Source organism: Corylus avellana, chromosome ca8 (genome assembly GCF_901000735.1).
Source record: "Corylus avellana chromosome ca8, CavTom2PMs-1.0".
Classification (NCBI taxonomy): domain Eukaryota; kingdom Viridiplantae; phylum Streptophyta; class Magnoliopsida; order Fagales; family Betulaceae; genus Corylus; species Corylus avellana.
Window position 1 is genome coordinate 20213232 of NC_081548.1, and position 16271 is coordinate 20229502.

A 16271-nucleotide genomic window follows, 5' to 3' on the forward strand; every position below is an offset into this window, starting at 1 on the left:
TAGGTCCTTGTCATGAGATAAGTAGTGTGAGCTTTCATTCGTCTTGTAGTAGACTCTGATACCATGAAAAAATTTATGGGTTTAACTCATCTTATAAAACCGATTCTATAAGAAAGAGTTGTCAATTCCTTATAAACATGTTTAAGAACTTGTCTACAAGCAATGTGAGATTGTTCCTCAACATGTCCTACACTGTGCTCCTCTCAGATGACTTGCATAATAAGCTCCTTCAATTGCTTCTCAAGGGTTGTTCATTCCTTATAAACATACCTAAGGTTTTGTCCACAAGCAAATTGGGATTATTCCCCAACAAGTCCTATACTGTGCTCCTCTCATATGACTTGTATAATAAGCTCCCTCAATTGCTTCACAAATCACAAGCCTTGACTCAAATTATGTCTCCAGAGTTTCCTCTTTGCGTATGGGATTACTAACGGAGGCCATTGCATAAGCTATTAAATCATAAATTTATAGCACTCGCTTTTGGTTGCGTGTGTAGGGCATGCTCTTTTTTTCTTTTTCTTTTCCTTTTTTTTTTTTTTTTTTTAAATATGTTCATACATAATTCTGATTCAAATTAATGAGCTCTGATTCGTGGGCATGTTACTAGCTGATTGTATTCAAAGAGTATATATTTCTCATATATAGAAGACATTTTTTTTTTTTATAGATTCAGTTGAGTTTGGAGAAACCGAATAGAAATACCCCAAGATGTGCAACCAAACAGCACTCTCTTCTTCCGCCAAATAACCCACACGACACAAATCGCGAAACAGAGACAGTCACAGACTTGCAGCGCCAACGGCTGCTTCCCACGGCTGCATCCCACGGCTGCACACCGTCTATTCCAGCCTTCGCCACTACCGCAGAGAACGCCGTCAGCCATAGACTTCCGTTCCCGCACTCAGCTCAGCGACACTGCTCGGACGTTGCATGTCAGGAGCCCCTGCCACGCGTGACATTGCAGCCCCACGCACAGCCAGTGGCGGAGCCACGTTAGCCTGTGGCACCCCTAAAATTTGAAATATATATATATATATACCCAAAACAGACTCTTTAGACACGGCACGCCCAAAATCAAAGTCTCTCTCTCTCTCTCTCTTTCGTTCTTTCCATCTCACGACAGACGCTCCATCCTGGCATCCTCCAATCGGCTTTGACAGAGCAGTCGAACTCGAACAGGTCTTGTTTTGGTTTTCTTTTGTTTTTTGTTTTGTTTTCTTTTTCTTTTTCACTGATTCACTGAAGAAAATGGTGTTTCATTTGGATTTTGGGTTGATTCAAATCGTTTCAAAATTATGATCTTTGTTAGTATTTGCTCCTTTTCTTCCTGTTATTTTGTATAAAATTCGTTTTTTGTTATATGTAATGCTGTATCTTTTCTTTTTCTTTTTTTCTTTTTTTTTGGTTGGGGTGGGGTGTTTGGGGTGGGGGTTGCTGGGGATGTAGAATCAGGTTTTCCTTTAATGATTTGAGCATTGTTTGCAAAGTTCATTAATTTTTGGTTGGCATCATTTTGTGGTTTTTCATGAATTGTCAGTGTCCCTAATTAGAATTTCAAATTTTATGTTGTTCTTCCTTTATCTTTTATCCTTTAATGTTGGCTTATATAACTTAAATATCTCACATGTTCGTAGTGATTTGAAAATGTTGTGTTCTTGACATCTTGTAGTTGCAGTATTATGATTGCAGAATCACAAAATCATATCAGAGATCAAACATTGATTGTAATTCTTTTGATATAACGCTACTACTACAATTTGCCCTTTTTCCGGTTAAGAAAACTGGGTTTTTCTTCTAACATTTCAAGAGTTTGTGTGGCTGCCATTAATTGCTGATTGTGGTTTCCAAAAGCTTTGACTTGATTCGTACAGTTTAATGTGAACGAAATAATCTGCAACACTAGGAGTAAAATTTGATGCAATCTCAGCCTTAACAGGCATTCAGACTCTCTTTAGATATGTTTTTTACTCTTGTGAAATTATGTGCTTTTGTTAAGTAGTTGAGGATGGTTCCTCTCTCTCTCTCTCTTTACTGAAACCTTTTTTCTGTAAGTCTGTGCAGGCAATTGTATCCATAAAGAAGGGTGCATATCTTTTGAAGTGTGGACGAAGAGGGAAGCCCAAATTTTGCCCTTTTAGGCTTTTTACGGTGTGTACATGACTTAGCATCTTTGTTTAGAATTATGAGAGTGTTACACTTTAGTGTAAATGCAGGTTTATAGTGCTTCACATTTATAGTAATGATATTTGCTGGATCAATGGTAATGAATTGTGTTTGAGCAGCTAGTTCCCCTATAAAGGAAAGACCTAACTAACTCAATTATCTTATCATGGAGAGCTGTGCAATCTTTGATAAATTTCTTTCCTAAAACATGTGTGGGATCTTTTAGACATTTGAAGCATCACTTGTTGTGGATAGCCTGCTTGTAGCATTTCGTTATACAAAATATGATTTAGATTCGATACTTGACGATTTTGTACTTCTAAGAGACCGTAAAGTGTAGCTCTAGACACCTTTTTTTTTTTTTTTTTTTTTTTTTTGTATTTGTCTTTTTGATATAGTGCCGGCATGTTACATTTCTAATATATCAATTTAAACACATATTTATGAACTTTTATAGATATATTTTTCGTGATGCATGTATTGTGTGAATTACCAAATTTTTAGGGCACCAAAATTTTTTTTTGCAGTACCTCCAATATAAATTGTCTGGCTCCACCACTGCGCATAGCGTTACCCGCCGTGACAGCAATCACCAACACCCACGCCCAGCGGAAATCAACCCACCCTTTGCACGACTTCTGCACAGGTAAACCACTCTAGAACGGTGGCTTATTTCGCTATAGAAAAACACCTCAAAAAAGAACTCCTTTGATACCGGATGATAGGAACCCAAGGGTTTCTATCGATTAAAAATCATAAAATACATAAACTGAAGGGATAATAATCGACCACCTCCAATGACCACTTCGAGGAGGTCTGGGCTCCACAAATTGCTTATAGCAATTGATTGAAATTATTCTCTTTGATGGATTTGCCATACAGCATCTACATTGGAGCAAAACAAGCCTAACATGGAAATAAAATCAAAGGAAACGTAATAAGCAAGCATACTTGAGACAAATTAGGAGAGAAATGTGGGGATTATTTGAGAATTCTACCATGTTTCTCAAGCAATCCCATTTATTGTCTTTATAGAAGAAAAAAAAAAAGTAGAAAGAATTGATTGATGGTTGATTCTACATGCTAATGGGCATCGAGAATGTGTAATGAACATCAGTAGTGATGACAATGGTCTACGCGTGAGGTGTGGGAATCCCAACTGAGAGCCTATTTAATTCGTCTTTTGTCCTTGGTGTTGCCTGAACAGGACTCAGGTTTGGGATTTGAGACGTAACTTGAATTGTTATATGTCGTAATTCTATCTGAGGCTGGACGACTTGGCAAGGCTTATTATTCAGTTAGCTTGATTAAATTGGTATGTTTCATATTGTGCTCGTGTTAAACACGAGCCAAATTTGAAACTAAGCGTAGATGCGTCATGGTATATGATATGAAAACCTATAATGGCAAAACTTTTTTCAAATCGGGTGTCTCTCTCCCCACTCACGTACCAACATGGCCTCTTCTCTTGCTTCTTTTCTTGATATGCATCTTTTTATTCATTATTTTCCCTCTTTACTGTTGTTTGATGGGTATTCTAATTGATTGATACCCTGACATCAATTTCAAGATCTTAACCCCCCAGAAAAAGGAGAGAAGATACTAAAAAAGATTGTCCTTTGAGGTCTAATTTTATGTTTCATATTTATGGATTTTTGTTCTGCAGGATGGCTAGTGCTGGAGAAGATTTTTCTCAGTTTGATATTTCAAAAGAGGTATAGTTTTGTGTTTCACCTTCCACTTGATCATTCTTATGTTTTTGGGTTAGAAAATATGTTCCTTCTAATGCACAAACGCTATTCTTCCCCAGGAGAAGGACAAGCTTGTTGCGGAAGTAATCCGTTATGTCCTTTTCAAAACCCACCAAAATTTAGGGTGCCCAATTAAGAGGGATGAGCTCACTCAACTGGTTACTAAAAACTATCGTCAGCGTGCTCTTCCGTCTTTTGTGATTAATGAGGCTAAAGAAAAGCTCTCAAGCATTTTTGGCTATGAGATGAGGGAACTTCAAAGATCTCGTCCTTCCTCAGCAAATCAAGGGCGCTCTTCCCAGCAAAGTGAGAAGCTATTACCTTAAAGTTTATGATGAAGCATATCATTTTGTATAGCAGGCGTGAGGTGTTAGGCTCCAAACATGTCTGCCCATGTGTTTGTTTGAGTACAAATCCATGTTTTGCTTGTTACAGAGGTGTGACAGCTCTGAGACTAAATGAGGTTTCCATGGTTAGGAACAACAGTAAGGGTGGTCCAATGTTTTTGCTTCATTTATTCATTTTTTAGGTCCCTTGCCTTGTGTCCCTTGATTTGACCATTTTACTCAAAGGACAAACTTGTCTGTGACTTCGATTACATTACTTTTAGGTTTTCATTAAATAGCATGCCTGATCTATTTTTCTGATAAGTTGTAGTGGATTGGCTGTGATCCAAATATAGGTTTATCTTCTTCATATTTGTAGTATTTTGCATTTGAATTCAGTCCTGGATAGACAAATTATAAGAAATTGCAGTAGTGTTCATGGGTTGGCAATGGAAAAGATAGGGCCAGCAGGCCAGATGTCTTAAGTAATATATTGTGCGGTTTCATTGCATATGTGCAAGCATGTTCACGTTTTGGGATAATTTGGTCTGGAACAAAGTCACTTGTGCACGACAGTCACTTGAGCACGAGGCACATGAATATATACATACATAAAAAATATGAATAGATATATGTATTGTCCATACATACATACACATATTAACTTATATATTTGTGTGTTTGCGCGCGCGCATTTTGATACATTGGATCAACAAAGTGCAGCTTGATCCACCCTATGAAGCTTTAGATTACAGAGTTGGATTATGAGATCAGGATTTTTTTCTGTTGCTGATTTCACCAATTAGTTGCTGCCCAGCTGATGATCCACTGGATCGTCACTTCTATTTCTTATTTATTACTCGGTTGTAAGAACTTCTACCTCTGGCCACCCTGTAGCAGGCCTCTTCCATAAGTGGCTTCAGCTTCCTTTCCACCTCCATGTTTTTTTTTTCCAGCACCCCTGATCACCACTATGATCACCACCTTGCTACTGAGATTATACTTTTGTAAAAGTAGTAAAAAATTATCACCGCCTTGCTGCCGGAAGCTACAACAATCACTGAGATTATAGTTTTATAGTAGTAAAAAAAAAACTTTCCTAAATGCACTCAAAGCCTATTGATGTGTTTTAATAAGGAAGAATAAGAATCTTGGAGTATCTTGACATGTTCCGCACCATCTGGAGATGGCATGCAGTGCCGAGATATCTTTTCCCTTTTTATTTTTTTATTTTTTTATTTTTTTTATTTTTATTAATTTTTTTAAAATTTTTTTTATTTGGGGTCTAATATAGCTACATTAATCCATTGCTCCAGGTGTTGCAGATGCAAAATCCTATGTTCTCATAAGCCAGCTACCTGCTGATGTCTACAGAAAATATGTTGAGGATGTAAATACAACGCACCTGACTGGTTTCACTTTCGTCATTCTTAGTGTTGTATATTTAGCAGGTGGCAAAATTCCAGAAGGTATATTTTCTGGTTAAATTGGTATTATGTAGTGACCCGGAAAGAAGGCAGAATATTTCTGTTGGAAACATGCCCAACTTTCTTCCAAATTCATGGTTGAAACTTTCATCTTTTGAAGACCCTGCTCATCTCTTAGTGGACTCTCTTGCCTCATGGCGATCAGTGGGTTATTTAGTAAAATGTGAAAGATCAGATTGTTAGCATCACCTCATGAAGTTTTTGGCTTACGATTCTCACTTAAAATTTTGAGGGAAAAACTGCCATATGTTACTTCACTTCTTATGCTTTACTAACATAATCGAGCTTATTCTTGTGGTGAACTCATTGCAGAGAATCTTTGGCATCATTTGAGGCGAATGGGATTGTCTGATAGTGATGAAATCCATCCGGTCCTTGGAAACGTGAAACAGGCATTGGAGACACTTGTCCAGCAAAGGTTAGAATTGTTTGATTGGGTGGATTTTTTATTGGGAAATCATGATAAGACCCCTAAACGATTTTAACATTAAGACTCTGGTTTTCAATTTGATAGATTTTTTAGATCCAAGTTTGGGTTCAACATAAATGCAGAGAGAAATGATAGGGGTAATGACTCTTTTATTAACATATGAGTACTAACATGATGTAGAGCTTATTCATTGGAGATGATCAAAACAATAAATAAAGAAAAATGCTACGAATACCAATGAATAAGCTACACATCATGTTAGTACCCCCAGTATTTCTAAAATGCAAAACTTTCAGCCACTTTTCTGTCAAATAAATTACATAAATCGTCTGAAATTACAATTATGTCCTTCACATAAAAAATAATAATAAAAGAAAAGAAAGAACCATGGAGGCCGTGGACTAGGTGCCATGAAAGCCGACCCCCATTGCCCCCATGGCCGTGGAGGACCAAACTTCCCGGGCCATGACTGGATGACAGCCCGTGACTAGATTCCTCCATGGCCATGGAGGGACCTCCACAAGGACCACAACCATCGACGTCGACCTCCATGGCTGTGGGCCATGGAGGACTGATCTCCAGGGCCTCTAAGGCTGTGGCCGTGGAGGTCATCCACAGCCACGGAAGTGCCTCCTCCGTGCTCATGGAGGTATTGGCTGTTCGCTGTTCTCCATGGTAATGGAGGCCATGGGGGTCGACCCTCCATGGCACCCAGCCCACAGCCTCCATGGAGGACCTCCCTGGTTATTTATTTATTTTATTATTATTATTTTTTAATATATATTTTTTTTATTTTATAAATTATGTTAGGGGTACTTTAATATGATCTATGTTACCTATTTGACTAAAAAGTGGACAGAAGTCTCGCATTTACACTGAGGCCAAACACGGGTCTCAAATTGATTAAATTAGAAACTGGGGTCTTAATGTCAAATTGCCTAAAGCACATGGAGGGCTTTTCATGATTTTTCTTTAATTGGTCATTTGTGTTGCTTTTAAATGATGCAGACAGCCAGTTGTATTAATCCCATTTCTTGCTTTTTGGCAGATATTTACAAAAGGACAAGGTTAGTGGCCCTGAAGGTAATACCTTGTTTTATGAACTGGCTGAGAGAGCTTTAGATGGACCAGTCAATGAGAGGGTTAAAGAATACATATCTCAGGTATTGAAAAGCAAATAAGAGTATTTCATTAAGCAATGTTTATATTACATAATCAGTTCTGTTTGAAATGCATAAACTCTTTAATAAGTCTATGAGAATTAGTATTACTTTACAATTTTTGTTCGAAATTTGACATTTTTGGTGAACGGATGAATGTAGCTGCTAGTGGAGCTTTTCCACCTCATTGATATTCCAGAGTCTGCTCTTTACTGGACATGGTTTTTGTGCCCATGTTCATCTGATCAGAAGTATCGGTGTGTAAAATATCTCCTGTTGAACCTGTTTGATGGTGGGGTTGTTGCTGCATATTTGCAATCTTGTGTGGCTCTAGGTTGTAGCGGATATAGGACATGGGGACTAATCAATAGCTTCTTAGGGTTGGTTTAAAAAGGAACAAAGGATACTTCTGATGCTTTAACTTTGGCCAGATAGGTAATAACAAAAAGCATGGAATTTGTTGGCTATTTAGTTTTGATTTTTATGAGGGTTATCATATAACTTGAGTAAAAAAAATTTAGTCAGTTGATGAAACGTTGCGATGTAAATGTTTGTGACGCTGGCACATGATAAATTGATAAGTGGATACTTCTTTTGGTAAAAATCTCATCCAATGTTATTTATATTTTTGGTCAGTATGGCTTTCTGAAGGTATTTTGTGTTGGCAGACTGTGAAGAAAGATGCCACCTCTGTGGACGTTGACTAGTGTTCTATCGCCATCTCTTAGCTAACCCAATTGAGGTAGAATATGATTGTGTTTTTTTCTTCTTTTCCAAGTTACTTCTGTTTTGCCTCTACTTACCAAAGGAGGCATGATGCTCATGAAATATCCTTTTGCCTTGCAGACTAAGGATTATGGAGTTTGGGAATTTTGGGAAGTTAACTGATAAATAGTAATGTGGTGGAGTCCCTGCTTGATGTATATGCTCTGAAGACATTAAGGTAACAGTTGGCATGAGTAATCCAATTACTTGTCGGGTCAGAATTCCCTCCATGGACTGTATCTGATTTATGGCCAATATATATATCTTTTGCAAATCCGAGGCTCGTATTTTCCCATGTCATTTAAGATCCCTCTAATAAATAAAAGAAGAAAGAAAGAAAAATCAATGGAAGACAACTGATAGTGTTTTCAATCATCACAAAACTCAATCATCACGAAACTGATCGTTGACATCAACAACCAATCAACCACACCCCAACCATCTCTCCCAACTTTCACTTCACACACACCAAAAAAAAAAAAATTGTTGATTGCTTTTGAAGATGAGAGCTCAAATTATTGGGTGAAATGAGTTTCCAATTGATAATGCAGCTGCCTGTAGCCATCAAGCCTTGCCTCAGATTGTAGGCAAACGCATTGGATGCTCGAAGTAATTTGGTTCATTTGTCAACTGTTTATGTGCAAACACATGATTTATATTTATCTAATTATGAGTCTCACTATAAATCAATTCGACCTTCTTTCTTTTTTCCCCCTTTAAAAGATAAAAAGAAGATCAAGCAGCTATAGCAACATATCCCCCCCTTTTAAGAATTGAACCCAAAACATCCTTGGGTAAAATTTGTCCCGAGATCAATCTTGATATTCCGGTAGATCTAGTCAAATGAATAATAAACCTGTGTAGGACGTTTAATATTCCAATACCATATCGTTAATAATTGGGATAATTTCACTGAAGACTCTTGAATTTTCACTCGATTTGACAAACTTCCCTTAAACTTCAAAATTTCTTAATTTAGTTCCTTGAACTTTCAATTGCTCTCAATTTGAACTTCTCTGTCAAATTTAGCTGTTAAAAATACCAAAAAAAACTAAAATATCCTTGATTTTTGTTTTTTTTATTAAAAAAAAAAAAACCGTTTTGGAATTAAGGGTAAAGTTAGAATTTTATAAAAAAGTTAGGATTATAAACGTCATTTAATGTCTAAAATATGACAAAGCGGTACAACTTGATTGGAATTGAAAGTTTAGGGGACTAAATTGAGAGATTTTGAAGTTTTGGAAGGAGGTTTGTCAAATCGGGTGAAAATTCAGGAGTCTTCAGTGAAGTTACCCCTTAATAATTTGAAGGAAAATAAAAAAAGCTTAAAATTTTGTGATAAGTTCTATTATCAAATCAAATCGATCCCTTTGTTTAACTCTCTACAAATCTTCTTTTTCCTTTTTCTTTTTTTTTTTTAGGTGTCTTTACAAAATTATAATTCTACTCCCATATAAAAATTATTTAAAAAAATTAAAGAAAGAAAAAAACAAGAGACTCCAAAGACTCCCCCTTTCTTTCTTTTTTTGAAGGGGCGATAACCGCCTCTTGCATATGAGGGTTACATCAACTTCGTGAAAAACCACCATTTTTTCTTTTATGGCGGTTTCTTTTCTTTTTGTTATTTGAAGTGGAATTATAATTTTGTAAAAAATCCATCCATCAGAAAAATATATAGTTTCTGTATCAGGATTGATTTGATACATACCTAAACCTCAATAATCTTTCCCACAATTAAAGGAAATAAAATTAGAAGTTTGGTCTATTAATAAGGAACTATTCACAAATTAAGCTTTTCCAATGCCAAATAAATTGTACTCTAAATCAAATATAGACTAGCCAGAAATGAATAACTACAAGATAAGAGTAACATACTTCAGCTTCATCACAAGACATTTCAACCCAACGAGAGCTCTATAATGAAGGTTGTTATGACGATTTTCTGAAACAAAAAGAAGTGGCACAGTAGATTCTGAAGCCAAATGTTTTGTGGGAAGATTCAACGCTAACAGAGAAAGGTTAACGACATTCACCCCGACTGGTGCCGGGATGTGCCGGCATCCCCAATAGAGACGGTGGCAAGGGACTTGGAAGCCCATGCCCTGGCATTCATTGCTCCTTCCTGCAAATTGCTTCTCTTGCAAGGCTCCTTTAGAGAATTGAATAACTGTATTGCTCGCCTCAGATAGGTCAAAGGATGTTCCCACAAACTCCCTAATCTCACATTTCTAATGTGTCTTTGAGCACGTAAAAGTAGAGTTGGAAAAATAAAATATAGTAATCTCAGAAGCACGAATGCGGTGGCCAAAGCCAAATACGTCTCCTGCCGAAGCAATTTCTCCGGAGATCTTGCCCATGAGAATGGGCAGCTTTCCTGCTCCGTGTTGTCGTTCTTTTCATGATTTGATGTACACCCAACTTTGTCCAGAGATAGTTGATCCAATGATGCAATCTTAATGCCTAAACACAATCGTTCAAATCAATAAATATTGGAAAGAAGAAACTTCAATAAGATCGTGCAATAAAAGCATATGGATAGAGAGGTAGGTATTCATTAAAAAGATCGGCAGAGGAAACAAGTTGGGGATTCATTACTATGCACGCTGAAGCAAATCAATAACAATAGCAATAAAAGCATCCACACCTACTCTTGGTAAACCTCCTCCCCTGCTCAACTCTCTCTCCCATGCATGTGTGGATAAAAATTTTCCAATAAAGCAAGTGGGGTAATAAATAATGAGAAACATTACAACTAATTGGCCTGTATAGCGGCACACCCAGCAACTTCATTACCGAAATGGAAAACATCATAAGGAAAATATTCAGAAAGGCAAGCAAAGCATGTCCAACAATCTATGAGATATTCTGATTAAGTTTAATGACATAAGAAATAATTTGCTTTTCCCCCTTCTTTTGGGTAAGGAAGTAACAATTTGTTTGCAACTGATAAACGGAAAAAGTCCTTCTCTTCAATAACTATAAGAAGCAGGAGCTCATTATATTTTTAACTCTCTCTCATCTACAACTAGCTGCATTAATTCATCATACACAAGTAAATTAAGAATCCAAAACAGACTTCCATAATAACTTCCAAACCGAAAAGGCTTACCAGTCTCATCACTATAGAAAGAAACGAGAGAACCAAGGGTCCGGGAGCCTTGATAGCGAACACGCATTGTGGAGTTCAAAAGAAAAAGGGTAGGAAACCCATGAACTCCATACTTAGAAAGTATGCTGCAGGCACTCAACCAATGTTATTCCCAACTCCCAAGATATAATTACAAAATGCAAAACTAAAAGAAAGTTGGTCATATACAAACCTTGGCCTGATGGTCGATTCCTCAATTGCAAAATGGGGGATGGAGGGATACAAAGAAGATAGGATGGACAATCTTGGTCTAAAAATCCTGGAGAAAGGGCACCAAGATGCATAGAAGAGCACGGCTACATATTCATGACTTTTCGTGTGAACTATATTTAGTGCCCTTTGCAGTGAAACTTCATCTCCCTTCACAATAGCAAAAAGTGTAAATTCCCATTAGAACTATACTGAAACATTTGTAAGCAAAGCAAAAAGATTTATAAAAAGCAAGGCAACTTCTCAGTTAGAGTGTGCAATATTTCTCAGTTCCATTAGTTGATGTATAGAACCTTTCAACGAGATAGTGTCACCATGTCAATAGTGATAAATCATGAAAACAAAATAAAAAGATAAACCTTCGGCACTATCCTATGCGATGCTGCCTTCATTGTGATAATCATAGTTAACCTTTCTATCACCCGCAATAACTTGCTTTAAGTTGTAGTGACATTTATGTCCAAAGAAACTGCCTTACAAATTTCAAAGAAACGCAGCAGAAGCTAGAGAGGGATTCAACCACTAAAGCTATTGGCTTAGGTACAGCTCAATTAGCACTGAAGAGCTATTTTCTTAGTATCTTAAGCAATAGCGAAGGCAAATTGTTTATTTTCCGAAGCAATAGCAATGCCTCCAAAATGAAGATCAAATACATGTCATTGTTTACAATTAGGCAATCCTTCAACTCACAGTAGCAATACAAAATCCCCAGTATTATTTTACGAGCTCTTGACTCTAAAATCAAATTAAAAGCCTCATTCAACATTAAAAACCCAAACTTTCGAATAACCTAATTTGATTCCTAAACAGTACAAACAAAGCACAAATGAAATTTCCAATTCCCATAATCCAGATACATACTGAAAATAGCCACACCAGATGCTTGAATTCACCAAACACTTCTTCCCCCAACACCCCCCCCCAAAAAAAAAAAAATAACCCAAAAGCAAAATTTCCAAAAACCCACCAAGAAAAAAAGGAAAACCAAAATAGAGAAGGATTTCAAGACCAGAAATTTAGTTACATGAAAATCCAGAAGATTAAAAATAAAAATTCGAAAGATACCTCCGTTACAGTAACGAGACCAAGGGATTCAGAACCACCGTCTAAGGGACAGCTCCAATCCCGAAACCGAAACCCAAGGATCGAATCGGCTACAGACTCCGTAGGACAAACGGTGCTCGGAGATGAAGCCCTAGAATGTTCGGCGGCGCATGTTAGCCTCGCCCACACCACCAACACCACGACGATCCCCGTTCTCCAACCCCTCATCCCCATGAACCACAATGACCTCCTTGATATCAACCCAAAACCAAACCCTAATCGCAAAAAATTATTCTGAAAAGTCAAGGTCTGGACCAGAGGAAAGAGAAATTAGCACATTTGAGCGTTATAAAAGATATTTTCGAGCAATTAGTTTATCATTTCAATCATAAACTAACGGGTTTATGGGAATTTTAGTTAATTAATCCATTTGGGCAATCAGAGGAGGAGGGGATGATGAGGGGAAGGTTGGTTGGGTCTGGGATAACGAAGGCGAAGGGTGCGCACGGTGGCTTTGGTCAGAGCGCGTGTGCGAGTGCGGGTGCGTGTGCGTGGGGGTTATCTTAGTTACTATGACCAGCTTGCTATGTAATGTTCGGTTGGATTGTAGACAACCTGAAAATGATATGGAAACACAACAGAAGGTAGCCAACAATCGTGGTGATGATTCGTGGAGAGCCTCCCCGATTTTAACCCCTTTTTTTTCTCCCCTTTTATGTGCACCTTTTTTATGGAGGAAAAATATAAATTTATTCTTTTAGTAATATTTCAATTTACTCCTTAATTTTTAAAGATGAATGATTTACGTCAATATTTTCTTTATCTTTTTTAAATCTCATCCTACAAATTTAATATATCAATCATTAACTTTGTGGAATCATATACACTCACATAAATTCAATGATGAATTTATCTATTTACTGTCGAGATGGTTAAAAATATAGAAAATTCTATCGTTTCTCATTTTTAAATCCTATCTTTTTTCTGCGTTTGTTTATTTTATTTTACTTCTTATGTCTAAAATTTGCTCATGTGGCATTTAATGTCACGTAAGTAGTTTTGTCATATCACTTAAAAAAAATGTTATATTTTATTAAAAAGAAAAAGAAAAAAAAAACCCAATAAATAAAGGTAAAGGGTGGCAACCGTGAGTAATACTACACCACCCTTGTTTCCTCTCAAATTTAAAGCTGATGTGGCGTGATCTTTCAAAAGAAAAAAAAAAAAAAAAAATTATTTTTATGCACCACATGTTATTGAGTAATGTTATAAATATGACTTCTATGATTCTATTGCCCTTTTTATCCCCCAAAATGTAACATAGAATAAAAGGGGGTTAAAAGTCCTATGTATAGCATTACTCCATGCTATAAGAGACTACGCGATATCAACTTTGGAGAATACAAGCGCACCATATCGATGACCATTCCTTTGTTTGGGTTAACCGCGCGAGCCACCACCATTTAGTGGCCAACTTAAACAAATGGGCGTTTTGTGTGGTTATTCTAATTAGAGGGTTGAGGTTGGCCCCGGGAGGCACCCCTCCTATTTTTTATTTTTTATTTTATTTTTTTGCCTTTTTTCTTCATAATTTATTTTTTAATAAAATAAAATTGTTATTACTCAACAACAATAATAATGATATTTATTATAATTATTATTATTACTATTACTATTATTGATGATGTAATTGATTGTGCGATCAAGTTTAATTAATGGACACTTACAAGACAAGTACAGTCAGTCAGAGGCTTGTTGGGAGTTGCTGACGAAAGAACTCTATGATACTTAAAGCTAACCAATTAGGAAATTATGCATCGTTGAGTGCTAGGGTTTTTGTGAAGATTGGGTAAGAGAATGGTTGTGTGGTTGTATCTTGCCTAGTGGCTCATATTTTCTTTTTGTGGAGCATCCACTGATGGAGTATGGCTTTAGCCAAATAGTGTCAAATTTTGTGCTTGCAAGGGGTTATGACCTTAATCGGAGTTCAGGTAGGAAATCATTGATGGAGTAGGCATCCTCAATGGTATAATTCCAATATCTTTTAAGTAATCATTATACGAAGTGGCTAATCAAGTAATCTGGGATTTTTGTTCTATTTTCTTGCATTGGTCTTCATGGTTTGGCCAAGACTTGCGATTTAAGCGTTATCACCTTGACTAGACCCTAGGCTCTCATGCCCGTGTTTTTCGACTTGGGTGGTCAAGCATATATCTATCTATTAGTTACCCCCATTCGGCCATTCCCATGTCTGGCCTATCCACTTGGTTTGGTATTGGAAACTTGCTCAACTACTAGGCCTTCCACCCCTAGGGCAAAAATGGGGTGGTCGGTCATCTCCTATGGTCAAGATGGGGTGACTTATTTTTTTATTATTTACTTTTTAAAAAATTCTAAATAATATTTTATTATTATTTTTAATTATTAGGACACGTGTCCTATTTGTTGGTCTAAAATTTCTGAAAAAAAAAAAAAAACTTAACCATAAACTGAATACTCTCTAATCCATTTTGAACTAAAAAGGCTCCGGAGTATAGCAATTTCCACCTCTAAAGTTGCAACAGGGCATTTATTGTGAATGTTAGGTGATAATTGTCGTGCAACATGGAACATGCAACATCTTAATTGCTTTGAGAATTTGTGTGCCCGTTGACTTGGTTTCAAGCCTTGTTGTCTAGGCTTGACTCCATCTCATCAAGAACCTAGGCTAGAAGCCTAGAATCCAAGTCTTTTCCATATTCCAAACCGGTCCCGACCAGTGTCCACCCCTAGGATTTGTTTGATAAATAATTTTGTTTTGATTTTGATTTGATACTATAGCAAAAAGTGATTGATATGAAAAAAAAAAAAAAAGTAAGAATGTTTTTTTTTTTTTTTTTAAAGTGAAAAAGTAAGAATATTTGGTATAGAAAAATAAAAAATTTTGTTTTTTAGTGATTTTTTTATTTAAATAATAATAAAAAATAATTGATATAATGTAAAAAATAAGAGAATATTAAAAAAATGAAAAAGTGAGATGAATAGTATAGAGCCAAAATCATGGCAAAATCGTTTATCAAACAGAGCCAAATCCCTCAATCTAGAGGCGTTAACCTCTTAATTATTATTATTATTATTTTTTGGTAACTTTTTAGGATAGTTTCACATAAATTTTGTAAACAATCGATTTAAAAATAATTTTTTTTTTTTTTTAAAAAAAAAGGAAAGGCAAAAGAACCTATTAGAGATTGCAAAAATTAAGAACCCAATCAATGATTTGACACCAACCAATAACTCAATGTAATACGTTAGTATTTTTCCTAAAATTTGACCAAAAGTACTTGTTAAAAGCAACTCCGTTTTATTTTAGAATGGAAGCTACATAGACAGCGCCACCTAGAGGGGGGAGAACAAATCCTCCCTGGTTTTTCTTCCCCTTCCTTTCCCGCGTCTTCCCTCCCCCTCTTTTTTCCCTTTTGCTTGTCTTTGCTTTCTACTTGTTTGTTTGTTTTTGGCACACTTTGTTGGTTCCGTTCTTGGGAGATTTACTCAAACTACCCACAATTTTTTGAGTGCACCGCTGTCCGCTGATCTCCTCCACGCCGCTTTGTTGTCCATCGTCCACTGCCGGGTCTATTATCGCGCCCCCCACCGCATTTTACTAGACCTATTCGCTTCCAACATCAACTTCGGTTTCTGGCAAGCACGCAATCAGCCTTTCTTCCGACTGTCGTCATCCGCCTAGTGTGCTCTTGTTTTTTGGCTTTATGGTTTTTTTGCTTTCATTTTCCCTGTATTTTTCTGA

General features: G+C 36.6%; 2 protein-coding genes across 5 annotated transcripts; one reads left to right on the top strand and one right to left on the bottom strand.

The window, feature by feature from the left end:
* The first annotated feature begins 667 nt into the window (after window positions 1-667).
* LOC132189152 (uncharacterized) lies at window positions 668-8359 on the top strand. Of its 4 annotated transcripts, XM_059603734.1 has the most exons (11): window positions 668-1182; window positions 2065-2151; window positions 2694-2812; window positions 3833-3881; window positions 3977-4223; window positions 5560-5712; window positions 6043-6148; window positions 7209-7323; window positions 7483-7577; window positions 7989-8062; window positions 8167-8182. In XM_059603734.1, the coding sequence occupies exons 4-10, from the start codon at window positions 3834-3836 to the stop codon at window positions 7993-7995; spliced, it is 771 nt and encodes a 256-aa protein (XP_059459717.1). In that variant the 5' UTR covers window positions 668-1182; window positions 2065-2151; window positions 2694-2812; window position 3833; the 3' UTR covers window positions 7996-8062; window positions 8167-8182. The 4 variants fall into 4 exon arrangements, with proteins under 4 accessions (XP_059459717.1, XP_059459715.1, XP_059459716.1 ...); XM_059603732.1 differs by having other exon boundaries at window positions 7483-8062; window positions 8167-8359; XM_059603735.1 differs by lacking the exon at window positions 7483-7577 and having other exon boundaries at window positions 669-1182; window positions 8167-8359.
* A 1460-nt stretch (window positions 8360-9819) lies between these two features.
* On the bottom strand, window positions 9820-13141 carry LOC132190559 (5'-adenylylsulfate reductase-like 4). The gene is made up of 4 exons (XM_059605586.1): window positions 12509-13141; window positions 11406-11593; window positions 11195-11319; window positions 9820-10545 (listed from the first exon to the last, which is right to left on the bottom strand). Exons 1-4 carry the CDS (start codon window positions 12719-12721, stop codon window positions 10115-10117), a joined length of 957 nt encoding a protein of 318 aa, XP_059461569.1. The 5' UTR covers window positions 12722-13141; the 3' UTR covers window positions 9820-10114.
* Between the last annotated feature and the right edge of the window lie 3130 nt (window positions 13142-16271).